This window comes from Anoplolepis gracilipes, chromosome 2 (assembly GCF_047496725.1).
Source record: "Anoplolepis gracilipes chromosome 2, ASM4749672v1, whole genome shotgun sequence".
Classification (NCBI taxonomy): Eukaryota; Metazoa; Arthropoda; class Insecta; order Hymenoptera; family Formicidae; genus Anoplolepis; species Anoplolepis gracilipes.
The window spans coordinates 18,692,928-18,719,638 of NC_132971.1; the positions used below are offsets into that span (position 1 = coordinate 18,692,928).

At 33.7% G+C, this 26,711-nt stretch overlaps 4 protein-coding genes across 10 annotated transcripts in view; 2 read left to right on the forward strand and 2 right to left on the reverse strand.

The window, feature by feature from the left end:
• Positions 1-211: 211 nt before the first annotated feature.
• On the forward strand, positions 212-4,356 carry LOC140676335 (protein CDV3 homolog). Of its 2 annotated transcripts, none has more exons than XM_072911277.1 (3): positions 212-948; positions 1,486-1,892; positions 2,308-4,356. In XM_072911277.1, the coding sequence occupies exons 1-3, from the start codon at positions 403-405 to the stop codon at positions 2,444-2,446; spliced, it is 1,092 nt and encodes a 363-aa protein (XP_072767378.1). In that variant the 5' UTR covers positions 212-402; the 3' UTR covers positions 2,447-4,356. The 2 variants fall into 2 exon arrangements, with proteins under 2 accessions (XP_072767378.1, XP_072767379.1); XM_072911278.1 differs by having other exon boundaries at positions 2,263-2,449.
• Positions 4,357-4,745: 389 nt separating this feature from the next.
• LOC140676285 (uncharacterized) lies at positions 4,746-10,330 on the reverse strand. Its single transcript, XM_072911176.1, is given in 17 exon segments — positions 4,746-5,212; positions 5,734-5,883; positions 6,651-6,839; positions 7,573-7,734; positions 7,736-7,929; positions 8,024-8,228; positions 8,308-8,417; positions 8,499-8,616; positions 8,696-8,769; positions 8,862-8,928; positions 8,997-9,063; positions 9,151-9,228; positions 9,343-9,522; positions 9,597-9,740; positions 9,811-9,881; positions 9,988-10,059; positions 10,253-10,330. Coding segments are annotated over 17 exon segments (2,127 nt in total). The 3' UTR covers positions 4,746-5,044.
• A 1,814-nt stretch (positions 10,331-12,144) lies between these two features.
• Positions 12,145-23,428, forward strand: LOC140676168 (LHFPL tetraspan subfamily member 2 protein-like). 4 transcript variants are annotated; one of them, XM_072910950.1, is made up of 7 exons: positions 15,021-15,037; positions 16,853-16,934; positions 17,334-18,026; positions 19,691-19,877; positions 20,067-20,339; positions 20,939-21,052; positions 21,339-23,428. In XM_072910950.1, the coding sequence occupies exons 4-7, from the start codon at positions 19,709-19,711 to the stop codon at positions 21,479-21,481; spliced, it is 699 nt and encodes a 232-aa protein (XP_072767051.1). In that variant the 5' UTR covers positions 15,021-15,037; positions 16,853-16,934; positions 17,334-18,026; positions 19,691-19,708; the 3' UTR covers positions 21,482-23,428. The 4 variants fall into 4 exon arrangements, with proteins under 4 accessions (XP_072767048.1, XP_072767051.1, XP_072767049.1 ...); XM_072910948.1 differs by lacking the exon at positions 15,021-15,037 and having other exon boundaries at positions 16,588-16,934; XM_072910947.1 differs by lacking the exons at positions 15,021-15,037; positions 16,853-16,934; positions 17,334-18,026 and adding an exon at positions 12,145-12,346.
• Positions 23,429-23,893: 465 nt separating this feature from the next.
• The window catches only part of LOC140676164 (uncharacterized), a 36,889-nt gene continuing 34,071 nt past the window's right edge, over positions 23,894-26,711 (reverse strand). For all 3 annotated transcript variants that reach the window (XM_072910937.1, XM_072910939.1, XM_072910938.1), the window contains 5 exons: positions 25,465-25,831; positions 25,117-25,372; positions 24,852-25,034; positions 24,632-24,769; positions 23,894-24,248 (listed from right to left, as the gene is read on the reverse strand). In XM_072910937.1, the coding sequence (XP_072767038.1) occupies positions 24,024-24,248; positions 24,632-24,769; positions 24,852-25,034; positions 25,117-25,372; positions 25,465-25,831 (1,169 nt within the window). In that variant the 3' untranslated portion in view covers positions 23,894-24,023. The remainder of the gene's footprint in view (positions 24,249-24,631; positions 24,770-24,851; positions 25,035-25,116; positions 25,373-25,464; positions 25,832-26,711) is intronic.

Below are 26,711 nucleotides of genomic sequence, written 5' to 3' on the forward strand. Positions count from 1 at the left end.
AAACATTCTTCTACTATATTCTTCTACTATTTTTGTAAGCATTACTGTATATTTATTTATATATAGATGCACAAGTGTTTTTATTCATTTCGTCAATTCATATTCCGGAAATGACAAGCGATATTTTGAAGTGCCATCTATTACAGCCGCGATGACACTGTGAAACAATTAACCTCTTCGTTCTCGCACGCCTCTCACGGTGCGTTTCTTATCATCAATTTTACGCGGTCGGCAAAGATGCGTACTTTCGATAAGTCGGTCTGACGATCTGATTTTTCTCTCGGGACGCGCAAACATGAAACATGACGAGAAGCATGCTCGATCGTCCGTCACGCGTGCAACGTGACGCGTAGCTTTCAGGTTATGAGCTCGCGTGCTCCTTTCACGACGGTCTTCTGCTAGATGATCAGCGCCACTTGCGCGACCCGCGCGACCAGAGTCGCCTTTCATCGTGGATCAGGCGTCCGGCTACGACGTGGCAATGTGAAATATTGTCCCCGTCCCGGGATCATCTTTTCCCCAGCCTTCTCGAACCGACAAGGAATTTCACTCGCACGAAATTTCGCCTTCTCAGGAACGTTTAGTCGTGCGCTTGACTCGCGCGTTGACGCTGCCGACTTCCGGTGGAGACAAGCCCATGTGGACGATCGCAACGAAGACCCAGATCAGTCCGTGATCAGTGTGTTCTTGGTGTACTGCTATTCACGCGCTCTCGCACGTCGAAGATCATTCCCTTGGTTCTCACATCATCCGGATTCTGTTCGCATCATCATGGCGGACTTGGACGACTTTTTTGCTAAAAAAGATCGCAAGAAGGCCAAGGGCAAGAAGTTTGCCACGACTGATGAGGTCGCCAAGAAGTTGGAGGAAACGGGCAAACGAATCGAGAAGCCCAAGCCGAAGGAGAAGCCTGCGAATCCCGAGGGCGAGGAGTCTCAACACACTGAGGTAAGACGACGACCAGGCGACGATCCTTTTCACGCGTTTTCCTAGTGTACATTCCGGAATTCGTGATCGTCGTGCACGACGCTGCCATGTTTGTTCTCGCGAATATCAGGGTTGCGTGGAGTAGCCGACGACGATGATGCGCGAGATTCTTCAAAACTTTAGATGTGCCTTACGTAATCGCCAAACAGGCGAAGTGTGCGTCGCGCCAGCTGTTTTCGAGCACGTGTACTCGGGATCATCCCCTGGTGAACAGCATCCTCATAGATGCGATATTCCTTGTGTTTAACTTTTGTGATTCTTTGTGAATATATTAGCTTGAAACAATTTACAAAGAGTGATATTTGTTATACATGATATTCCAGATTAACAAGATACTTCTGCAATTATGTATAGTGCTATTCTAAATTTGATTTTATCAGTTATAAGAGTCAGTTATGCCGAAAAATTATTTAATTCTGAAAGTATTTATCAAATCACAAAAATAAATTTAAGCTGAGTGCAATAGGAATACCATAAATATATCTTTTTTTCTTTTAGGATGAGGATGAGTGGAAGGAATTTGAAGAGGAGAAAAAGGATTATAGTGGTCTAAAAATTGGGCATTTGACAATAAATGACAGCTTGGATGCGGAATCGGATGATGAAAGAGGCACTGGTGAAAACAGTTCTGACGGAGAATCTGGCGAGGGTGGCACAAAACATACGGGACCATGGAAGAAACCAGATCTACCACCAGAAGCTCCAGAAGTAACAGTAGCACCGCCACCACCTGTAGTATCCACAGGAAGTAGTTACAAAGCGCCACATTTAAGAAATCAATCTACGTTTACTAGTCCACGACCACGAGGAAGGAATGTTGCGCCTGATATACATAGCGAAGAGTATTTTCCAACTCTGAATTCCAAGCCTCAGCAAAGTAACGGCAGTAATCCATGGGGCAGAAAGTAAGATACAAATGTATTTAATAATAATATTTCATTCACTTTGATTCAACTTCAAAGATACAAAAGTAATAAAGATAACCAAGTATTTCCTTTTAATTTTTTTATTTTTATAATTGAACATAAATAAAGATAACTGTAGGATTTGTTAGTAAGAAAATATTTGTATCTCTATAAATATAGAGAAAGGATATAGAGATAAACATTTATTGAAAATATGTATAATAAAAAAATTAAAATCCAGTACTAGCCGGTAAAACTTAAATCAACGTATATTTTTAAAAAATGAAACAAAGTTTTATTTAGATTAATAATTAATTTTAGAGAATTTGAAGTATATTATATTTAAATATGTGGATATTTTCAATTATAGGCGACGAGAGGAGGGAGCGTAGTGAATGGATATTTTTAATTATAGGCGACGAGAAGAGGGAGCTTTTGAAGAAGTTCGCAATCGAGGTAGCAGCAGGTCATATAACGCGTCGGAGTCTCAAGTTCAAGTGCCCAAACTTTCCCTGGGCAACAAGTATGGCGCTCTGTCGCAAGATCAAAGCTGAAAACACCGATCAAATCAAAAAACATCACATCAATATCGCATCGTCACTCTTTTCTGTTTCGTGACCCAACCTCGCCGAAAAAATATATTTTCTAGACTAGGACCACGTATCTCTAGCGTATATCACAGTACGCATGTATACATACTCTGGAGTCTTTATAAGACTCGAGTATGGCAATTTTGGTTCTCGTCGGCAATTTTAAAGTGATCGTGCGACGAATCATCGATCTTAGGTATTTGCACGTGCGCTCATGGACCTTGCGATTGACCTGTAATTAACTCGAAACGAATATCGTGCGTGTGCACAAGCTTATTTTCATACCGTATAGACACGTGGTTGGAAATTGACTTTGATATTTCATTTTCTAATCAGCATAGTGTGTAGTACACTGCTTCCAGAAAAACGTCAGAATGTGCGGAAGAATGTGTTCGAATGTCCTCGAAACGTGCTCGAATCTTCAAAATGATAGATTGGAACAACACTATACGCGTCATTGTTATGCGCAGATTGTGGAGTGAAAAATATTCTTCATTAAAATATTTTACGTGGTATTCGCACTTTCTTTTATACAATGCTGTTTTTAATTTAGCGTACATACTGCCACGATCGATGCCTTTTTGAGTATTGAATTATCGATATAAATAGAACAGATCGCATTGTATGTCCGGAAATAATAAATTTCGAGATCGGCATAGCAATGTCGCGATATTGAAATTCACGCGATTAATTTTAACTGCTCTATAAGAACTATTCTTTAAATAGTTTCAAATGATCGCGAGATTTATCTTGAGCCCTCTCTTTCTCCACTTTCGAGAGAGTATTGCTTCGCTCAAAATGGCAACGTATGTCAACGAAGAAAAATCTCTAGGTAAAAGAAATTATAATTAAGATATATAATATATATATACATATATATATATATATTAATCGATTTTTTGGGGGGTTTGGAACTGGGCTTAGAACGGCGCAAAAAATATAAAAATAAAAGCGAAATAACACGAACGCAATTTGAATGAGAGTAACGAGATGCGAAAAGAAAAATAGTGCAAAACACCAGTGAATGTGTCGCGATGGTGTTATATACAAAATAGGAGGGAGAAAGACACACATACCATATATATCATATATTGTGTTAAATATATAAAGAAAATCTTATGTACATCTTTGTTGACAATTGTATAATTCTCTTTTTATTGAGCTAAGAGTTTCTTTCTCGAGACGCAGAGTGGCAAACATAAATGCCAAATCTGTTTCTTGGAAGACGGTTTCTCGTTATTGGCGGATTCTCCCCGGCGGGGTGACGCATGTTGTTTTCGGAATACGATGAGAGGAATGCCATACGGAAACGATAGATAATATGAATTCTTGTATAGCGTGATAAAATGTGATTATTTATAAATAAATTTCTTAGGATAATTCATATGTACTGCCTTTTGAGCATTTTTAATTCGCCGCACTGTATATCATCGGTTGATCGATCTTCGAAGGGAAAAGAAGTGCAAGGTACTCGCACTGAAGTACTCGCGAGCACCTTAGCCGACCGTCTTTCCGAGAACGTAATCTCTGTCGAAAGAAACACGTCGGCTTTCAATAAACAACGTCAAAAGATATTTAACTTGAGCACGTGGCGGAGATGTGCAGCATCCGGTGCCTCTCAAAGATAGTTTCGAAATCATTTTAGTCGCCGCGGAGTACTAGCCTGCCCTTTGTTACAGAATAGTTGAAACCACAGCCTTCTATATATTATTTTATATACTAATATATAGAAGTATGTGGTTGAAATACACACTAATTTTATCACTACTGTTATACATGAGAGCGAGCGATGGAATGACAGGAAGTGAGAGTGCGCGAAAGTATGGAGTGCGAACATACGTGGCGTATTTAATAAAATTCAATCATCAAATATATTTGGTTGCTATTTTTTTTCCGCTCCTTCGTTAGTAAAATCCTATTTTATGTCAATTACATTTAATTTTATTTTAAAAATCTGAAAAGTTTACGTGTATGACTATTACTAGGTTATTAATAAAACAATTATTACAAAATCAAAAAATATATATAAAGAAAACAATCATACAATACATATAAAAATTTTATTTTTGTATATCTAATATATTCTTGGGAAAAAGTTAATATAAAAATAGTTCATATCAAATCATATATAAATATATGTACATAAACATGTATATATATTTGTCTTATTTTTTCATGGGTTGAAAAAAAATGGAAATATGTGCTTTCTCTTAAAATATAGTGTTAAAATATCACGATTATACGAAACGCACGTGCGACAATACATAATACAAAACAATCTTTATTAATCATTCATTTCCTGCACATTCTCATTTTCTCAGATCACTTAAATTGCGCTCCGAAATTTATTGTAATGGAAATCTATAATATATGTACGTAGCGTGAATTATAGATTTCTAGTACTAATAGTAAATTTCGGAAACAGCTTTAATCACAAGAATTTTAATAGTATCGTAGGAAAGAATATTCGTCATCCTGCGCAACAGATAGTGTTCAAAGAACGTCATTAAGGCTCAACGCATCCTCATCGCTACAAAGAAACAAAAACCGTTGACGGATGATTTATTGCACCTCTTTTCTATGATCGTAGAATGGCTCGCGAACACACCTCTCACAATATTTCAGTCCATGACTTCCATTATTGCTGTAAGATGCGTACATGAGATTATCCAGTAAAGAGGCTCTGTATCTCGGCAGAAAGTATATCCAGCTTTTTGTCAACTCGCCAGTCTAAGAAAGAAATAATCCATCAGAAAATCAATGAAATTAAGTAATAAAGAATACTGATATGTCGTGTTCAATATTGAAAAAAAACTCATACAGAGAATAACGTATCAAAGATACGTATATATATATATTTCATATATAAAACATTTAAAATTATCAAATGTTTTTTTAATAATAGTTTTTTTTATTAATTTAGAATTGATTCTTTTTAAAGAATGACGCAATAATTTTTTAATTATAAGCAATTGAAAAAGAACTTTTTTAGGAGATTAGAAAATTTTTATTAAACAAGAAAGAAAGAAAATGAAATAGATAATAAAACTACATTTTAAATTTTAAATGATTTTAATTTAATAGAATTTTAATTATTGGCTCACAGAAAATTACAAAGAGATATATAAAATTAGAAAATTGTAATAAGTGACTACATTCTTCGATGTTTTTGCTAAGAAAAAATTGACTGCAAATTGGCAAAATATAATTTAAAAAATATTTGAAAAAACCTATATATATATATTAAATACCTCTTCGAAAGTTTTCCCAGAGTTGAGTGCAGCTTCTGGAGCTAATAAAACTTCTTCTTCGGTTCGCTCGTACAACGTAGGATGCTCCTCTAATTCATCCAGTCTTGTCAGCATTTTAGAATCCACATCATATATTTCCCCAAGCACGAACTGCTTATCCAAAAAAACAGTGTGTATGCAATTTCATTAATCTTATATAAATAAGAGATTGATCCTTAAAAGGAGAGAATTAAAATTATTTAAAAAAAATAAAAATTGAAAGGGTTGAGAAAAATTTTCATATCAGATTTGGTTACAAATAAATTCAATAAAGAAGCTAATATGAGCAATAATTAAATGTTTAAATAATATATTTGATAAATATGTGTTTGAAATATATTTGACGGAACGTTTCTGCAATATTATAATAAGAGCTTTTACAGTCATGTATATAGTTCTATTGTATGAAACTGAAATTTTAAATTAAATTGAATTATGTTATTATTTAACATTTAAATTAAATTAATTGAAAAACAATGAAAAATAAAATCACAAGAAACTAATATTTATATATTTATTAAATATTATTAAATATTTATATAAAAACAAAGAGAAATTTGTCGCACATTCTTGGAAAGTATGACCTTATATTTTATCATTTTTTAATTTTCTTTTTAATCCTTTCTTATAATGTCAAAATTTATGACTGAAGAAAGACTAGTTAGTGCAGAAGCGGTTCGTTAAATGTATTTCATTATCAAATTTATTATTACACATTTAAACACTTAATTCTTACTCATAGCCTCCTTATTAAAAATATTATTAATTTAAGCCAATAAATTTCGATTACATAAATTAAATTCTTTAATTCCTTTAATGCTTCTACTTTTATTTCTTTAAAACGTTTCATTTTAATACTATAAGAGATTAATTCTTACATTGCCGACGTCGGCTTTCTTCAGCAAGAAGGGGATGTTATACTTCGTAGCGATCACCAGAGGATACGAAACTGTCGTCCTACCAAGGCCCAGGAATTTTGCATAGCCATTCGCGGCATCCTTAATAATACCATGATTCGGCTCGCCTCTTTTTAACGTGCCATACACGAATACGCGGTGCAACGGACTCTTGAACAGATTTTCATACATGTCGGAAATCGCGGGAAATTGTCTCACGTGACTTTATTGCACTTTACCTACGTGGTATTTACGTCACACGAAATACATGCAATCTAATCTAGAAGTCATCGATAAAAATTACTCAAGGTTGTGTATATTTAGAATAATACTTTGAAGAGATTGGAATGTCGCGAAAAAATGTAATAAAATGCTCGCAGTTTCCTTTTTAAATTCGCATCTAGACAACGCATAAAATCGCTCTAATTCAGTAAAAAGACGCAGAGATCAATGAAATACTTAACTACACGATACTGTCACAGATAAACTGATGAAAATTCGGAATGTCAACACTAGATGTCAGTAATGTCAACTGGCGGGATTATTTAAAAATTTAATATGTGTGAACACACGCAAAGTATATAAAATAATATATCTTATAATTATATTTCTCACATTTTATCTGTCAAATTTATTCTCATTCTTAGTTCATATATATATATATATATATATATATATATATATATATAATTACACAAACAAATACAAATGCGTTAAATGTAAAATTATACTGGGATTATCGCAATTTAATTAAAACGCCAAGAAATTGTTAATTTTTAACTGTCAAATCGATTACAATATAAATTTGCAAAACACAATTTTTTGCACGAAATTTACATCGTCTTACTATTATTTATATGACATAAATGAAAAGCGTTCACGTAATTTACTTATTATATTATACCTTGGTCAATGGATAATCCAGAATCTTTTCCGATGAGAGGGAATAAAATGAATCCAGTTCTATAATGGCAATGTTAATAAACATGGTAACCGCGGCGACATGCAGCAACATTTTCGTAAAGTGTAATAATTGAAATGACAATGACATGTGGTCAGTTCGTGTTCGCATGCGTCGAATAGAGAGAGGGCATCGTACGTGATAAGATAAGATTTTCGTCCAATAAAATTTCAATTTACAATAGCACACTATCACTGATCCCACCATCTCGCGTGATGGTAATGTACTTTAAAGTGACTTCAAAATTTAAATATGAAGACTCTATAAAAAATACAATAAAAAAATTAATACAAAAGAAAATAATTTCCATTCTGTGATATAGGTAGTTTTTGATGTTACCATAATAACTTGCTAAATTTGCATCAAAAAGAATATTTCCTAAGCATATTTTACAAGAAATATTTCACGAAAATTTTCACAAGAAAAGAAGTAATTAAAAAGAATAATGATTATACACTGATTCTGCTCCGTAAGGTTTCACTCTCTTCCGGCACAAGATCCTTAAAATTCTCATCTCGAATTATTTGATTATCTTGTCGTCTGCAACGTAAAAGCTCCTGTAATGTTGTCCAGTCTTCATCCTTTGAGATATCATTACCCTAATCATAAAAAATTAGTTAACCATCGATAAAAGCTTTTTTTATTGAGATTTTTTAGTAAATAATATATAAAGATTACCTTCAAAAATACATATAGTAATCCCCTACTGCAATCATTTAATAGCACATAATTCTGATAATACAGACACGATATCAGTTTCTTCAATGTTTTATTCGTCAAACGATTAACTAACAAAACATATAATTTTCAACCATCAATATGTATTGCAATTCATCAAAAATATATTATATAATATAACAAGATCGTACAACTTAGACTCAAATGTTGCAATTCTAAATTTCCACTCGTCATCACAGAGCCTTTTATTGCCATAGTTTCTCTTGCAAATGGATGACTAATATTGCTATCTAAGAATTTTTCCGAAATCTGTGTAAAAATTATATTTTATATTTTTATTTTTATTTCAATACTTTCTGATTAATAAATCAAATATTATAAAAAATACTTGAATAGAATTGTCTGATATCGATGGGGAAATCATTTGTGTCCTTATCTTTGACGAATTATCACGACGATTCGCTGCATTATGAAAACTATCATGAAATAAATTTTTAAGTAACTTGGAAAATGCTAAACATACTTTTTTTTAGAATTTTGAATTAAATTCTGACGCTGCCCTGTTTTATTTCTCTTCCATCGCATTGTGACGGAAGTTTCTTGAATAGTCCCGTTATCTAGCTATAATTACAATCTTTTATTTATTGATAATGAGTAAAGTAATATGTGACGAGAGATAATCTATTAACCTTGCTCTCTAGCTCGAAAAATCTGCGACGTCGAAGATCGATGACTTCTTCATGGGTCAAAGCGGACCTATCGCGTTTATTATTAAAGATAGTAAGTAACCTAAATCAAAAGTATCTAATTAATCATTTTTATCATTTTTACTATTAAAAATACATGCAAAGTTCCTGAATTATCAGCAAGGCTCCGTCATCTTGTATTTTATTTCCAGTTAAGACCATGCTTTGTAAAGATCTAAATATTGGCAAACATTGCGTTTTATTAAACGTAACTGTATGAAAAAAAAAAAAAAAAATTTATATATATATATATATATCTTAAATTAAAATTATTATAATCAACTATTACCGATTAGTTCGAAGCATCGCAGCAATATATTCGGCACCGATATCTGTAATATCGTTATCTGCTACATTAAGAGCAATTAATTTTGGATCATTTGGTGGGTCTCGGTACTTCAATTCATCTGCGATTTTTTGTATACCTTTGTCAGATAACTTACACATCTTCAACGATAAATAATGTAAACTAAAAAATACTAATTGTTCAAATTAAATGTTTATCGCAATGGTACATATATGTATGCTATATGTATAACGTACTTTCTAGCCGGTGTGCAAAGCAAAAAATAATTCTCTTGCACATTAGGATTGTTATCCAGATTTAAATCGGTCAGACATTCGAATTCTATCAGCATTTGTGCTATTTGTAAGATGCCGTAAGCATTTATTTGACAATTTGGCAATCTGAGAGGATATAATTATTATGTATTGTACATATGTTAAGTCACACGGCACATTTTAAAGTTTCTGTTACTTGAGCACTGTAATAGTGTTATATTTCTGCAACGTAGTATTCAGTGCATCCAGGATGCAAATCGATACTTCCTGTCGTGCAATGCAAAAAGATGTTACCATATTGAAAACATACAAATAACAATATCAATTAATCAAACGTGATATTTTGGTATATTTTTAACATTCTTATCTTTGCATTCCAGTTTCTGTATGTTTTCCATTATTTTAGGATTCTCAAAGCAAACATAAAAGATTGGAACAGTTTCCTCTAATTTGACTCTAAATAAATCACAAAATTAAAGACGAAGAAACAAAAGTTTGAATAACAATTATAATATTTACTTTTCTGGCTCAAACTTCGTATATTCCATGCCATTCTTTATCTGCAAAAACAAAATGTTCACAAAATTATTAATAAATTAGTTTAAGTCAATATGATAACATATTTATAAAAGATTTACTAGAAAACTAGGCAACGGTTCTACTTCATATTCCTCGCAATGCTTTAAAAACTCTGTAATAAAATTTTCTTGAGACATTGTTCCTGAGTGATCTATCACAAAAAATAATATTAATGAAAATCTATATATCATTTATCTTAATAATTTTACAAATGTTTTCATATGTTGCTTTCTTTTCCAAATATTTTTAATAAAAAAATATTAACCATTTATCAAAGATGCTTTATCTCTCATCGAGTACTTTTTTTTAATATCTGTCATCTTTGATTTAACCTTTTGCTAGTTTTGCTGGTTGCAATTTCGAGAGAAACAAATGAAAGATATATTTAGTAGACAATTCAAACATATTCACTTTTTTAATTATATATCAAATGACATAATAGTGTCTCCATTAAAATATTAATTTTTTAAAAATTTTTTAGCAGTTTGTCGTATTATTGATTTTTTTAAATTACATCCCTTGCACTAAAAATTTAAAAAATTTTTAATGATATTTTATATTCAAAAATATTCTAGAAATATTTATAAACATACATTTTTTTAATAGCTACATATTTCAATTTACAAGCGCAATGTTAAAAACCCTGAACTTTCCTAGGAACTTATTGTAATTAAATAAAATAACTTTAATATAAGTAAAAAATGAAGGAAAAATTCACGAAATCGCAATTTATATAGACTTCAAATTTTTCTAATGAAACGTTCTAATAAATTTTCAAATAGTATTGCTTTACATACAAAAAATTATTTTACATCTCAAATTAAACATATTATACTTCCTTTTCTATTATATTAAAATATATATATGTTATATATAAAGAAAGACATGCTTGGAATTGTTGTGTTATTAGATATTTGTTACATAAATCTTAAATTCTCAATATTTTTTATACAGTTTATCTTCGTGCAGTGTCATCGAATCGAATCTTTCAATTTTTCAAATTACGACATGCGTCGTAAATTTATATAGATCTGGCACCTTCATCGGGCACCCTGCTGTGGACTGAACGTAATTTGATGCCTGGAAAATATAGGGGTGACTAACCCCTAGAACCATGTATAACCGGGGATGCCGGGAAAAGCCTTTGGCAAGGTATATCAAGCGAACTTTTGTGCGTGCGTGCTGTACAGTGCAATAGAAGGCAGAGAGCATCGAGTGGCGATAAAGGTCAGCCGTGGGGCTTTCGAGGGATTAAAGTCTGTAATTACGGGGCTACAGGGACGATTACCAAAATGATTTGTGTTGATCCTAACGGCGCCACAAACGACCGCCGTAAAGCCTGAGGCTCGATCGATGACACATCATCGTACGAGAAGCGAACAGTTGCGTTAAATCGACGTGCGGCAAGAATGCTGAATCGAAGAGAGAAAACTAGAATTATACACCTCTATGAAAAATAGAAATCTGTAATTTATTTGCTATATAAATCTCACTATATTGTATATAAAATATTTTGATTTACTATATAATTGTACACACTCAATCCATTATTTCTATACATTTACACATTTTAATATTAATATATTATTTAAATAATTAAACAAAAAAGTGATATATTGTTGTAAAAAAAATAATACATATAACTATAACAATAAAATATAATAATATAATAATAATATTATATATAAAATGTAATAATAATTATTAGAATAACAATATAAATTATATTTACCTTAAAAATCTCTCTCTTCTGTTCTTATATTAATTTTGATATATTCTTCAAAAACTTAAGTATTATAATAATCATTTATTAGTCTCTTTATTCGTGATTTATCATCAAAATAAAGTTGTTCAATTCTGCTCTTGCTTCTACACGGCGGCATGACAAGTTCGCGTCTTGTTATAGCGCCCCTCCGCCCAACGCGCGCGTTTCTTCAGTCGTGCTTCGCGCGTCCAGCGAGCCGCACGTGAGGTGGATTATTCGCGTTCCAATCGCGAGATTAGACACGATCGGTGACAAATTGTGCGCCTTCTGTAAAAATAGTGTCTTCCAATTAAATCCTGAGTACTAAATTAAAATATCACTTATCAATGAGGCATTGGTTTTGCTGCGAAATGTTACTGGATTAAAAGCAAAAGAAGAGCAACAAAAGGTAAGTTACATTACTAATTGTTATCACAGCTTTTTAATTAATTTAATTTAATTTATTTATTTCCAATCAGCATTTTGCAACTTTCATCGAAAGAATTGATGTGTCTCTAGTTGCAATTATTTCATATACAAACTCCTCTCTCTCTCTCTCTCTCTCTCTCTCTCTCTCTCTCTCTCTCTCTCTCTCTCTCTCTCTCTTTTAAATTAATTAGTAATATTAGTAATATTGGAGCAAAGTAAAAATTTGTGATTGCGTCAATTTCTTCAATTTAAGAAATTATTACGAATATTTCAACAGTAATGCAAAAGAGATTTACGTCGTGTAAATCTTTGCGAATGTTTCACACTTCTCGGCATCCGCGAATGCATCCCTCGTCGATTGCATCAATTTATAAGTGTTTACATCACGATGTCAGGGCGCGCCGTAATCACACACGAACATTATGAATTATGCATCCCGGGGTGGTTTCGAATTTCTTTCAGGGTCATTTTGATCCTTACACGAAGAGACGGCTCGCTGTACGCCGGTAGTCATTAATATTAATTTTATGCGACGCATAACCGCTAAATTGGTACAAATTACGACATAATGTAGACGACACGCTCGTCAATTCAACCGCGCATTGCCGCGCTTTCAGAAATTTCTTTCGACCGCGATCAGAATCTTTTCTATTTCTCATTATTCTCCAAGACACTTTTCAAGTCATGTCTACATTTATTTCAAAGATATACTTCACGAATGACGGAAAAATAACATGCAACAATAGAAATTAATGGTAGTCCTGATTATGACTAGATACGATAAAATTCGCAAGTTTTATGTATGATAAACAATTTCCTTATCTAGCAGTGAAATAAGATAGGCATGAAGTGTTTTAAATGTCACTGCATTCGTATATTCTGTTTATGCAAGAAAATCTATCGCCTTATTTAGGTACAATCTACAAAGGAAAAACTGTATACAGTTTTCATTCAGGATGATTATGATATTATGATAGATGATTATTTATTTAAAAATTATATATAAGAGGAAATAAAATTGGTATAAAATATTTGATTTTATTCAAGATAGAAAACACACACGAGAAAGAAAGGAAAAAGATAAAAAAAAAAGAAGAGAAAGAGGGAGATTATTAATCGTGAGAGAAGATATTTAAAATTTTCAAACTCAATCATTTTTCCACACGAACTTTAATTATGCAAATTTAATTATACTATATCCATATAGGTACGCTTTTTTTGCAAAGCGTATGGTAAAGCGCAAAAACACAGGGGCGATCTTTCGAGATCAAGTCGTATTTCTCCAGATGTTGCTGATGCACTCGATGCAGCTGGCCGACCGCTTGTTACAGCCGTGCTCACTTGTAAATTCACCTTATTCTTCTTTTTCTCTACACGGAAGGAGGTTGACTTGCTTTTTTTTTCTCTGTGTAAGGAATGCGGGCGACTCGTGTCTGGAGAACGACTCGTTGAACAAAGGGGGGTTCCCCGCGGTTTCTGTGTGGGACCTTCCGGGCCCTTTCTTTTCGGCTTTCAAGTAGGTCAAAGTTGGATGGACGAGACATAGAACGACAAAGAGCTTTGAGGAAAGAGTTTTGAAAAGTCAATCAAAAAGAGACATTAGATAGACTTAAAGAGAGAGTGTCGGAAAAAAATTAAAAAGAATGTAACAAACTAAAAGACAGATAAGAGGCGTAATAAGACATTATAGTCTTACTATCTCTAAAAATGTGAGGAATGAATCGTTGAAAGCACTAATTCAGATTCTGTAAACTGTGATTATAAATTCTATAACTAATAAAAAATTATTTTTATTCTCTTTTTAGTGCGGAATAGATTCTCACGGATGTCGCGTCCGCTTTATAGGGAAATCCGTTCTTCTTTCTTTAAAGAATTCTTTCTTAAAGAGTAATGTCACGTATGAGCGTGCATTATTTAAGACGAATAGTCCGCGAATAGCAATTAAAATGCGTCACGTGTCATTTCATACAAATGCACGAGTAAGCCGAACACGTGGTAACCTGAGAGCAGACAGAAGAATGGATTGAAGAATATAATAATGACTCAATCGAATCGGCTATTCTCTCTCGAATGGAAAATTAAAATGTTCCAATAAAGAAAAAAAGAAGAAAAAGTCTAAAGAATATTTTGTGTAAAGAAAGACGACAAAATTAAAGAAAGTGTGAAGAGAGAAAGATTTTTTAATTCTATAATACAATGATTTTGTAATTGTAGCTTTTTCAATTAAAAGAAATTAAAAGGAAAATTTTTCTCTTTTGAATAGAACAGTCTTGTAATTTGCAGAAAGTTTGACTTCGCGAAATTACATTTTCTTATAATATTAAACAATTCTATTATTGCACTGCGTATCATTCGTCGCGAGTTTTTCATTCTCTCGTAATCAAGTCGAACGGAAGTGGTAGTAACCCACAAAAGGACAAGCGGTCAAACCGTTTTACATTCCGTGGGTGTTTTCTCTCGCTTCTAACACTCTCTCCTCTTCTCTGTTTCTCTCCTCCTACTCTTGTCAGCCACTCTTCTGTGTCTATTGCTCCTATCTTTTCCTTTCTTCCTGGCCTTCTCTCGGCTGGTTCGAGACCAGCATAGCCAGTCGCTGTGTCATCGAGGCCTGATACATCATAAATATAAATTGGCTGAGCACTCGCGCGTGTGCGCGCATAAATGAAGCAGCGTAAGTGCGTGCGTGCATGCGTTCATGCGTGCATGCCCCTGGCAACGTTAGGGAATGTTAATGTTTAACCGGCAGCGATGCTGGCCAAAAATGATAAACAAATCGCACCGAGAAGTTTCGCATTAACACGCCCTTCCGTACGTAAACACGAGAATTTAACAGGAGGAGTAGCCGCGAAGTCACGGCAATTTACCGCGAGAAACCGGTCTCTCTCTTGCTAAAAGAATATTAAGTTCAATTTTAAAAATTCACTTTATGAAAAAAATGTGATTATTGCTCCTATATGATTATTGCTATAAATTTTTGCTAAGATTTATCTCTTGCTTGCGTGCTTGCAGAATTAGTAACATTGTAAATGCATGAAAATGAGATTGCGTGAACGTCAAGAGCGCGGAAATAATCTCGATTTCAAGCAACTGCGCGATGATTAACAACGTTCGTGGAATCGCCTGTCAGTTTGTTCGTTTTAGTTAAACTCCCTGCATTTAGTTCCTTGTCTCATTCTCTCTCCAGAGAACCTGAACACATATCTATTTTATTTTAAACGCAGAGAGCGCAAAAGGAAACGCGGCTAAAACGAATAAAATCTAACTGGCCTTGCGATTGCCTTCGGCGATTAGTCTGCACGCTCAGGAAGATACGCACGCAGATGCAGGCAACTTCCAGAGGATCGAGATAAGCTCGTTAATGATGTTTGTATTTACTTGAAAGTGCACAAAGTGCCATCACAAATTCGTGCCGGAACCGCGATGATAGAGTTGACGAATCATTTACAACGCGTGTCAATCTAAATAACATATGTATGCCAATCATGATTTAAAATATTAATATAACATATGTACAAGATATTTGGAATTTAACCAGAAATGTTCTACTCGATTTGACACAAGTACTATTTTAATGATATTATTATGTAATAACAATATTATATATATATATATATTAAAATAATATTAATAATATTTTATGTCTTATACAAAATATGACAACTTGTACATATGTTGATTTATAAATACAACGTACAACTATTGTAAGCGGAATTATTGTAATTAAACAGAAACTCCACAGCAAATGGTTCACACGCGGGATTAAAACCGAGTGACAGTTATCTTAATTGCCGGGTCTTCAACGTGAAAGCACCGTTAGCTCCTTGTTGTCGTTCCTTAATTAACTCATCCTTATGCTAGAACTGTGGAAGGCTCTCACATGACTGTTATCACATGGACGGTTCGCTCATAAATAATGTTTTTTAAACTTACAATCGGAAGTATGTAATTCCTCGCGTGCATCATCCTGTAGATCAAGTTACGGATTTATCAATTATATCAATCGACAAAAATTCTTTGGTTTTTTTCTCGATAGACATTGCATTTTTTTTGTTTTTTACATTGGAATCAAATATGTCCTTAAGTTTTAAGAATGATGTAGTAATATAACTTTGTATAAAAATATTTATTTATTACTATATTATATGTCGAGATAAATAGTTAATTTATATTGCAATGTATACTTAATTTCCTGTTATACTTTACTTGAATAATATTTCTTTAAATGCCAATAATCAGCTGACATATTTGATTTGTCCTGGTTATTATATAATATATGTATATGATTCAGATGTTAATGCAATATTAATTTACATTCTCGCTAGATGATAATCATGAATCTCTAGACTGTGAATACGTTCAATGTACCTTCAGGACCAATCGATTGTTTGAAAAAAGATTGTTTTCGGAATCACGATAAATCACTACGGGTAAAATCGATGGTGTAAGCGAGACGTGAAGTTAAAAAGTGAAAAAATGCTTCTTGCAGACTGGATCGAAAAGAGCGAAGAGAGAGAATGAAAACAAGAGATGCAAGGGAGCACCTGTCTAACAGCTGCCTCGCATATGGCGTTAGTATACTCATGAGATTATGTAAAGAGAATAGGTGTCTTGTGTTGTTAAATGCGGGCAAAGGTTTTCAAAATAATTAAGATGATCCATGTCGCATGAAAAAAAATCGACAGATTTTTTAAGAAATCTTTTCTCGCAGAGATGACTCTTTTTCTAAAATTTGGATGAAATACTACTTTCTTCCGTGTCTTTTAATATCCTTACAATTCAACGACAGATTAAAATTCTATCTTGAATGTGAAAAATCATTCGATTTTGTCAAGTATATTTATGCCTATTCACAAAGGATTATATAATATATTTAATCCCATTGTGACCACATCTGTGGGTGGCATCTGAATTTCTCATTTGGCTCACGCATCTTCGCGGAATGTAATATCCTCCCTTCTCTTTTCCAGCCGTTGCGCAGACGCTCCGACCATTAGTCATCCGCCAATGGGTCCTCTGTCTGGTAACTCATGGTCGAAAACCCGTAACTCAAAGGAGAATACTAATAATTTCCTTGTAAATCTAAATCTAACGTTTGCGCTCAATTTCGCCATGATAATAAATCTATCCTCTTCCAGATTGCGAAAACACATTCGTAAATTAAAAAAATGCTTAACTAAAGCGAGCGCAACAACGCATTGTATTCGAAAGATGTACGAATAAATAAAATTAAAATAATAATGAACCAAAAAGATCCGCGTGCTTCTGTGAGATGTACATGTTGAGATCTCGATACAAGTTTAAGGATTAATTCGCGACGGTGGCTCGCGCGTTCTCAGAGAAAGGGACTCACGCACGTATTGCATTATGAGAAGGCGTGGCAAAGCTACGTAACAATGTAAAGCCGACAATTAAATGAGAAAAAAATGCACAGCTGTCCGTTTATTCGCGCAGCCTGCCCACGCGTCCGATGCCAGGCGTTTATCTCTCCCCGCTTGAATCTTATCGAACCATAGATTGTCAATTTAACTATGGCTCATTAATTCTTGATCATGCACGAGAACAGACCACAGTGGAACGCTAAAACAAACAGATTAACATGATGGAAAATCATTTACTTAAGAAGCGATTAACTCTCTCTCTCGGTGACGCGACAATCACGGGTAAGAGAGCCAATTAATTATTCTTAATTATTAGTGAATCTGAGAAAGCAGAAAGTTGCTAGTATTTTCTCGTATTGTTTTTTTTCGAAAGAAATAATTTATTGTTAAAATAAACGAGAATGATCGTCAAACAAATGAGAAAATAAATTATAGAAAACAAATCTGACTAAAGAAAACGTTTTCTTAAGATACTCTCATAATACGTCAACGTCATCTCTTGTCAGAAGGATTCATTATTGTGCCATATTCAGAAGAGCGCAAATATAAACAGCGATTAGGGTGTGATCCTAAGTAAACACAGTTTCTGAAGTGGTTACGAGTCGCAGGCAAGAAGTGACGGAAATAAAGGTGACAACTGTACCAAGTGCGATAAATTTCTCCGGTCTTATGCTATAGTATCTTCTGTAAAATTTATTTATATTTAAAAAAACTTTCAAAAATCTTAATAAATATATATTGTTATTCGAGACAAATCTCTAAATTCAAGACTGTATTTCAAATCTGCGGCTTGTTGTATTGTCCCGAAAATTCCAAACGTATAATCGAGTTTATTAAAATATATTTTTTATTCGATACGCATAAATTAGCTTGTTGATTCGCCGCGTCGCCGGTAAGATCAAAGTGATGCTCTTCAATTGGTGGTAAGAGGACGAGGGCGATTAAGTTTGCGGGTTTGAAGAGCATTGAGAATCTCGAGAGAGCAGTCTCGAGCAGCACGTGTAGTATAAAAGTGAAAAGGCGCCGCCCTCACAAACACGTTGAAAAGACAGACCAAAGCTATTCCGACTAAAAGATAAGAGATGAAGCATTACTTCAGATTAATCCACTTTTAATGTATCATTTTTCTTTTTATAAAAAAAGACATTATCATCATAGATAACTTAAAACACTTGACGACTCAACCATTATGATAAAATTATCAAGAAATTTTCATTTTTTTTACTTCCTTTCATTAGTTTTGCAAATAAATATATTGGGAAAAAAATATTTAAATTAATCTTGAGACCTAATTAAGGTCCTAAATAAAAAATCTTATTCTAATTTACATAATTTGAGTCATAAAGATTACTCGCGAGATATATTTCCGAGAAAGACCAGTATCTTTAGAAAAGGACCATAAGAGTCTGACCCCAGACTCAATCACGGATGAAATTTCTTACGGTGTTCGTTCGTCCAAGATTCCACTCAAAAGAGCGCCGCGAGTTAGATCTTCGGATCGAATGATTCCAGTGCCCGGCGAGGTGGGTCTCGTGCCCTTTCACGATTTCTGTGAAATCGGAATAAAGAATTAGACCTGTGTTAATCGTTGTGCTGTAACTCGAGATTTGTGTATTCTATGTTTCGGTTTTGTGACCTCACTTTAAATACTCGTGCTCGAGCAAAGAGAACCTTGAATAACACAAGCGCGCGTTTCCTCGAAATACATGTGAAAGGCATTTATTCCACCCGACCAAATCTCCGAATTCATCGCTCATTAAATCTTTGAATCTCAGTCGAGAACAAAAACGCGTTCGCGTTAATTGCAAACATCATATTCTATTTATAGAGGAATTATCAAGAAATTTTATTACAAATCCTTACTTGACAATTGTGTCGATAATTATAAATCTATCATTTTCTAATGCAATATATAAATTGCAAGAAATAAATTTGTTATTTTTCAGTGATCGAGCAATTTAAGAATGTGGTGGCATAAAACGAAAGAACAATCGATCGGCAGCATGTGTTATGTGATAGTCACTGGGCGCAGCCTGCTGTGGACGCTCTTGTCTCTGGCAGCGTTGATGGCAGTTTTATCGGGTCTCATCACTCCCAGATGGCTTGTAGGATCAACGACGACTAAGGATACGAGTAAATATCTTTTTATTCCCAACGAAATATCCGTGCAATATTGGAATTCCCGTTGCATACTTATATATAATAATGCAACGATAACATTTGTCAGAAATAAACTATCTCTCCATTTAATATTAACATACTTGCGTTATCGTACAATACACCTACGCTCTATCATATTCATTGCTTGCTCGAAAATTTCAGAAAACGGCACGGAACTGTACACGCCAACAGTCGGAATCTTTAATCGTTGCACGAGATTGTTCGGCAAAACGCATTGTGCGAATTTTAACATCGACGGTTTCGCCACGGATTCCAACGTCTTTCCGGGATGTTGGAAGGCTTCCCTGTTTTTCTTATCCGCGGGCTTGGCTGTGATGTCGGTGACCGTGATGGCTGCTCTACTGGGATGCTGCGTACAGAGCATTGGCCGTAAGAGCATCTTCAATCTGGCGGGAGCGGCGCAGGCCGTTGCCGGTAATGTTGCTCTTCGAGAGAGGAGGATTGATATGAGATGATGAGATGATGAAACTCCGACACTAAGCTTCTTAGCTCAGACGCAAAATAATCTTATAAGATGAACGATATCTTTAGGTATCTCATATATAAAGAGTTTTATATATTTTTTTATATACAATAAAATTAAAAAGTTATGCGCTTGAAAAATATTGACAACTTCTAAAAGCAACTTGTAACTTATTTTTTCTTTTTCTTTTTTTCTTAAAAACATTTTATTTCACGTTTCAATCTTTATTCCAATAAAGCTCGTCAGTCTTTTCTCAAGATTGCTGACAATAGTAAGAGTAAATGCAAATTTTTAGAAGGCAACGATCGCTCTTTGTGCAGTTGGCTATTCCACGTGCCTAACGTGCTTTTAGCCTAACAATGGCATCTCGAGCACCAATGGCACAACTTTCATTGTAACAAAAGATTGTGCCCGGAATAATCAACGAGTATACGCAAATCTTAAAAGTTTATTCACTTTGCCACAATTCTAACAAGTCAGATAATCAGAAAATGTATTCTTGTAATGCGTGATCGTTAGTGTGTTGCTCTAATTTGCATTTTTTTCACAGGAATACTGTATCTTTTCGGAATGATCCTATATCCCGCCGGTTGGGGTGCCGAGAGGGTGCAGAGGATCTGCGGTGCTGAAGCTGATGCCTTCTATCTTGCTAACTGCAGTCTTGGTAAAAAAAAAAAAAACGAGTTATTTGATATTAAAAAAAATTAAAAAGTTGTTTTAAAATCGAATTTTTAATAGTAATAAACATTTTTAATATCTTATCTTGAAATAATTATGATGCTGGCGTAGTTTCCTACTCGATCAATAGTTCAAATGATAGATCCATGCTCTCATACACATAAAATAAATGTAATAAAAACCAATACATTTCAAATTAAATTAATCTTAATTTCACATTAATTTTACAAGAATCTAAAATTTAAAGAAATAATTTTGTTCAATTTTTTCAGGTTGGGCCTTTTATAGCGCGGTGATCGGTGTCGCTCTCACTTTCGTCTGCGCCGTTTTTAGCGGACAGGCGGAGAAGTCGACGGCCAGCGACAAGGTCCAGGATAAAATGGACGAAGGAAAGACTCTAATATGCTTAGCCTGAGCGTGCAAATAAAATCAGCGAGGGGTCTGACCTCGCCAATGGGTTTCCTTGATATAAAGCGTCGAAAAAGAATGCTTAAAGACCAATGGAATTTTAAAAAATATTCACCTCGTTGTGTTCACTGCATGACAGAACAAAGACAAATGTTTTTGCGAATAAAATTATATAATCTGAATAATTAATCTTGCGAGACTAAAGAAAAATATTTACAAATATCATATATATGACGTACCATACAAGGAGTACAGCATTAAATGTACTTACTGTCTTCCTACAATTACTGCCGCAATTTATATAGATGTATAAGCAATGTTTTTGCAGAATTCCTATTTTATATTTTATAAAGTAAGCCATTTTATATATAAAATATAATTTTTTGGCTTTGTTTACTCGATGTAAAGAGAAAATAAATGTATTATCGTAACGGAAGATAATATTTAACAGTGTGATTTCTCTTATAAGCATTTGCTTAACTAATTTTTCATATTTGTTCATATTTCACCAACAAGTTTGATTGATAAATAATGGAATTTATTCGTTTCATTATTATTTTTCAACAGATTGTTTGAAATTCGATCGAACGTATAATTTAAATAGATACATGTACATAAAAAATTATCGACTCACATATCATCGATTATATACACATGTATAAATAATGAAGGCACCAAGGGAATCAACAATTAATAATGTACATGAGCAAATTTATACAAAAATTTCAAAAAAAGAAAACAGATATAATTGACAATGATAGGAAAATGTAACGGGAGCGAATAACGAAATCGCCATTATACAACTCGTGTGTAACAATGCGCGATATGATTATTTACTTAAAGTATGAGTGTTATTTGGTTGATGACTTGCCGTTAAAACCGCTGACCATTGATCGCAGTAACGCTACGGTTGTATAACTATGCAAATAGTGATTGACGTGATGTGATGAGAGAGATGCTCTTATCGCAGGGGAATGTCAAATTCGGCGGATCATGGACATCGAGTGACGTGTCTGTCGATCACAGTCGGATTACAGTGGCGATCCGCGTGTGACGCGCCGCAATAATAAAGATATTATTGACGCATCTGCTATACATTCATTGTATCTTTCTTTCTTCCTTTCTCTCTCTCTCTCTGTCTCTCTCTCTCTCTCTCTCTCTTTCTCTCTCTCTCTCACAAACGTTTCGAATTTATATGCAATATTCGACGATTTATCAAACACGAACATTTTACAAATATCAGCCTTCTGGCGTGTTGGAGTCTCACGCGCGAAACTTGGAGAACAACATTGCGCAGAAAATTGCTAAGAAGAGAGCGGGATTAATTTTTACGTCCACGTTTCGTGCGGGAGACACGAGAAAATATAATTGCATAATAATTATAATTAGAATAATAATAATAATAATAAAATAATATTAATCGCATTGTAAGACAATAATAATAAGAATAATAAGAATAATAGGAATCTTTTTACTCCTACCTGCTGTTGATGATATTTCATTCAACAAGAAAATTTATCGATATCTGATAGAAAAAAATTATTAGGCGAACACTCGGCATAGAGTCGGCCTTGTGCAAATGTGAATATTCTATTTACATAAGCTACCTGTAATAAACTGCCTGTCTAGATTAAGGAAAATTGCTAATTATAATTAAGTTTAGCCAAGAAAAGCAAAAAACAGTGTTGCATTATGTGCGCCGGAACCTTTTTATATTTTACAAATACTTTTAATTTCTCTTTATTCTGTTATTCTTCAGCCTCACCCTTTCCTTAATCTAGACAGTCTCTAGACTTTCAAAAAACGACTGACTCCCATTGGTGAGAACGCTTGCAGGACTGTGTGTGTGTGTGTATATATTTCGTGTTTAATCGCCAATTCTTAAACGTCTACACACACACACAGAATTTACTACTTTTTTATAAATATAAGTTATTAATATTTGCTCCCCCCCCCCTCCGTTGCGATACGTAATGTAGAAAAACAATTCTACAAGTAAAATATTATATAGTAAATATTTCACATTTCGCATTTACAAAATATCTTTATGGATAAGAGGCGACGCATCGTTATTGTATCGCGTTATTGCGTTAAAATGCTCGGGATAATATGTGACACGTCATAGCTCGATGAAAAATGAGAGATCTTTATGGAACGTAAATTCTCTTCGTGTTATCTTGTATGTATTTATATCTTCTCTGGCGGATAATATTAAATTTCTCTGCAACTTCAACATATATTACACAATCTATCTGCTTAATACTTTCTCGTTCCTCATATATATATAATTCGCATTCGAATCGCACGCGCGCGATGATGATATCTTGGATATGAATAATTATAACAAGCGGGTTTGATTTTTATTGAAGCTGATTACTGATGTTGCCATCTCGTACAAAATCGTTTTCTTTCTCCCTCCCTTCTTCTCTTTCTATCTCTCTGCATTCAAGAGCCGACATATCTATACATATTAATATTCCCTAGGAGGCGCAATGCCGAGTGATCGTATCGCTCGTTCAAGTTCCGACTCAATGTGCAACGATTCATCGTTACGTTTCAGGAGCAAATATCTCGACGGAATTATCGGTGTTCTGCGCGTTGGAACGCATTGCTCGTCTTCGCTCCTCGATCATTTGTCGTCGCGCCTGCTCTCTCGCCTCACGCGCTTTTTTATTCGCCTCGCTATTCGCAGTCGGTTTTGCTTTGTGGACTGCTATGACCCGTCGTTTACCGTTCTGTTGCGAGGCTGATGTGGCTTTCTTGTCCGGTACAACCTGCACAAAGTATAACCGCAAATAGTCGTAATCGTGAAACATTAAAATGTTATAAAAACCATTTAATTTTTATTTGAAAAAGTAAAACAAAAAAATTTAAGAGACGTTACATTTAAAATAAAATTTCGCGTAGTATCTCTATTTTTTCCATTCTTATAATAAATATATTCATTAATTCATTTTTTAATTAGGAAAATTTAGATTTAACTTTGCACACTATTTTCAAATTTTGAACAACACGGACAAAATTTACCGTTTTGAATCTTGCATAAATAATAATTTGAATTTATTTCTTAGCGAGATTGTTTAACTTGGTCAGCTTTCCTCGTCAGATTCAATATGAAAACTGATTCAGTATTAACTCTAATAATATTTAAACGTACCTCTTGCCATTGTAACGTTCTCAGCTTTTCTATCTGGTCAAAAAGTTCATTCACTTGAACAACCTGCAACATTACCATGTCCCAAAAGCCAGCTAAGTCTTCATTCGTCGTTGGAAATTCCTCACCCGGTACCTGATTCTAAAATATCAAAATATAAACCGTTAGTTGTGCTCAATCTAATTGCGCACAAGTAGAAAAAAATAATTAAAATATTACTTACGATATTCTTTTGACATAATCCTTCGAATTGCTGCATTTTCTGTGAAGTTAACAATTTGGCTTTTCCTGCAGCAGATCGTAGCTTACCAGCTGCCTCCTCTGGCAGTGCAACAGTGTCACTGGCTAATTCGGCTTCTGCAGATGCGGCCAACGAGAGCAATCTATCTGTTTCTTGTTTAAGTAACTAAAATCGAATGTCTCTATAAATTTATATTATCGAGAATTGCGGCTGCATCACGTAATACATGTATTCTTTTTTCAATTACCTTCATAAAATAATGACCATCCTTCTCTTCGATTACTTTTTCCGTCTCTTGAGTCTGTTTCGGTATGTTTGTCGAACTAGTGCTAGGTTCTAACACAGGTAGCACTACTTTCGGTGCCGCTGGCTGTTGATCGGGTATACTATTACTACTATCGCGCTTCGGTGCATCTTCTTCCATAGTAATCGGAATTATCTTTATACTACTCTGTGAATTTGTTGCAGGAGTCTTCTGCTCGGTTTTTCTTGTTGGTGTTACCCTAAAAATGTAAAATTATTTCATCTCGATAAAGTAAAAAAAATAAAACAAGATAATTATTATTTTATTTGTGAATAAAATATAGATGCTCACCTTTGTAGAGGTTTTATGACTTGCTCCGTTCCGTCCGTAGGTTTTCTATTACCGACTACCGGAAGCTGTGCCCGAAATTCCGGGCGTAGGTGTCGCAAAACAGGCAGATTTTTCAACGACTCTTCCATATTCGCATTATCTGCCGAAATGTTATTGTTATTACTGGATTTATTAAAATTACTGGTGCTTAGTTTAGTGGTGCGTTTGTAGAAGAAACCCTGTGCCAGAGCACCCGGGCCATAGAGCCGCTCCACTCGCTGCTGAATAAAAGATTTTTCACTATTCGATGAAGTATTTAATACTTGACTCTCAACTTCCACCGTTGAGCCGTTCAGAATACCAGAATCACTAAACGATGTATCTGAAACTACATAAATAACAAAGAGAATTAATTAAAGAAATTTAAGAGATTTTATGATATAAAATATGAGTAAAATTAAAATAAAATACAATAGATAAAAATTAATATCAAAATTATATTACGCCGAGAGGTTAGCCACTGAGATAATTTTTGTACAAGGGCTAGATAATTCAGCGGCAATCCCAGCAAAATTTTGGGTAATTCAAGGTTATTTTTGGTAAATCTAAATAATCTTTAGCATTAAAATAATTTAAAGTAAAATTTCTTTTTCAAAATTTATTTTTAATTTAAGATACTATTAGGTAATCTTAAGTAATCCGAGGTATAATTTAAGGATAATCCGTATCAAAGGGTAATTTTTGTACATTCTAACTGTTAGTGACCAACCCCTCATATTACGCTAAATATTTCAATTCTTTTTGGAGCCTCTTTAATTACACAATAACTTAAATTTATTAAATCATTAAACTAATTGTAAGATTTGACAGTCGTAAAGCTTATCAGAAATAATCTAGATATAGAAAGAGTTACAAACAAATATGGAGTACAGAAAATCTAACCAACAATGTACATAGAGGTACTAACAGTGTGTTTCTCGTCACAAAAAGCAACAATCGTCAAATGTCAATAGTAATATCAAAACAAATATAAGTTGATACACATGACCTACGAATTCGACAATATATAACGACAGCAACCATTATATTTAAATGTTAAAATTATCTAATAGAAAGAAAAATACACGTATTATTTCATATTTATACGATCTAATAACGTCAAAAATTAATTTTTAATAATCACAAAAAAACTTTTTCAATTTAAAATTTAAAAAAATAGATAGAAAACTATTAAACAATATGATAAAATTAATAATTAAAATTATTTA

Coding starts and splice junctions, on each gene's coding strand:
- LOC140676335 (XM_072911277.1), top strand. CDS start 403: ATGATCAGCGCCACTTGCGCGACCCGCGCGACCAGAGTCGCCTTTCAT. Junction 949..1,485: donor AGGAGTCTCAACACACTGAG/GTAAGACGACGA, acceptor TTTTTCTTTTAG/GATGAGGATGAGTGGAAGGA. Junction 1,893..2,307: donor AGTAATCCATGGGGCAGAAA/GTAAGATACAAA, acceptor TTTTAATTATAG/GCGACGAGAAGAGGGAGCTT.
- LOC140676168 (XM_072910947.1), top strand. CDS start 19,709: ATGTGGTGGCATAAAACGAAAGAACAATCGATCGGCAGCATGTGTTAT. Junction 19,878..20,066: donor AACGACGACTAAGGATACGA/GTAAATATCTTT, acceptor CGAAAATTTCAG/AAAACGGCACGGAACTGTAC. Junction 20,340..20,938: donor AGCGGCGCAGGCCGTTGCCG/GTAATGTTGCTC, acceptor TTTTTTTCACAG/GAATACTGTATCTTTTCGGA.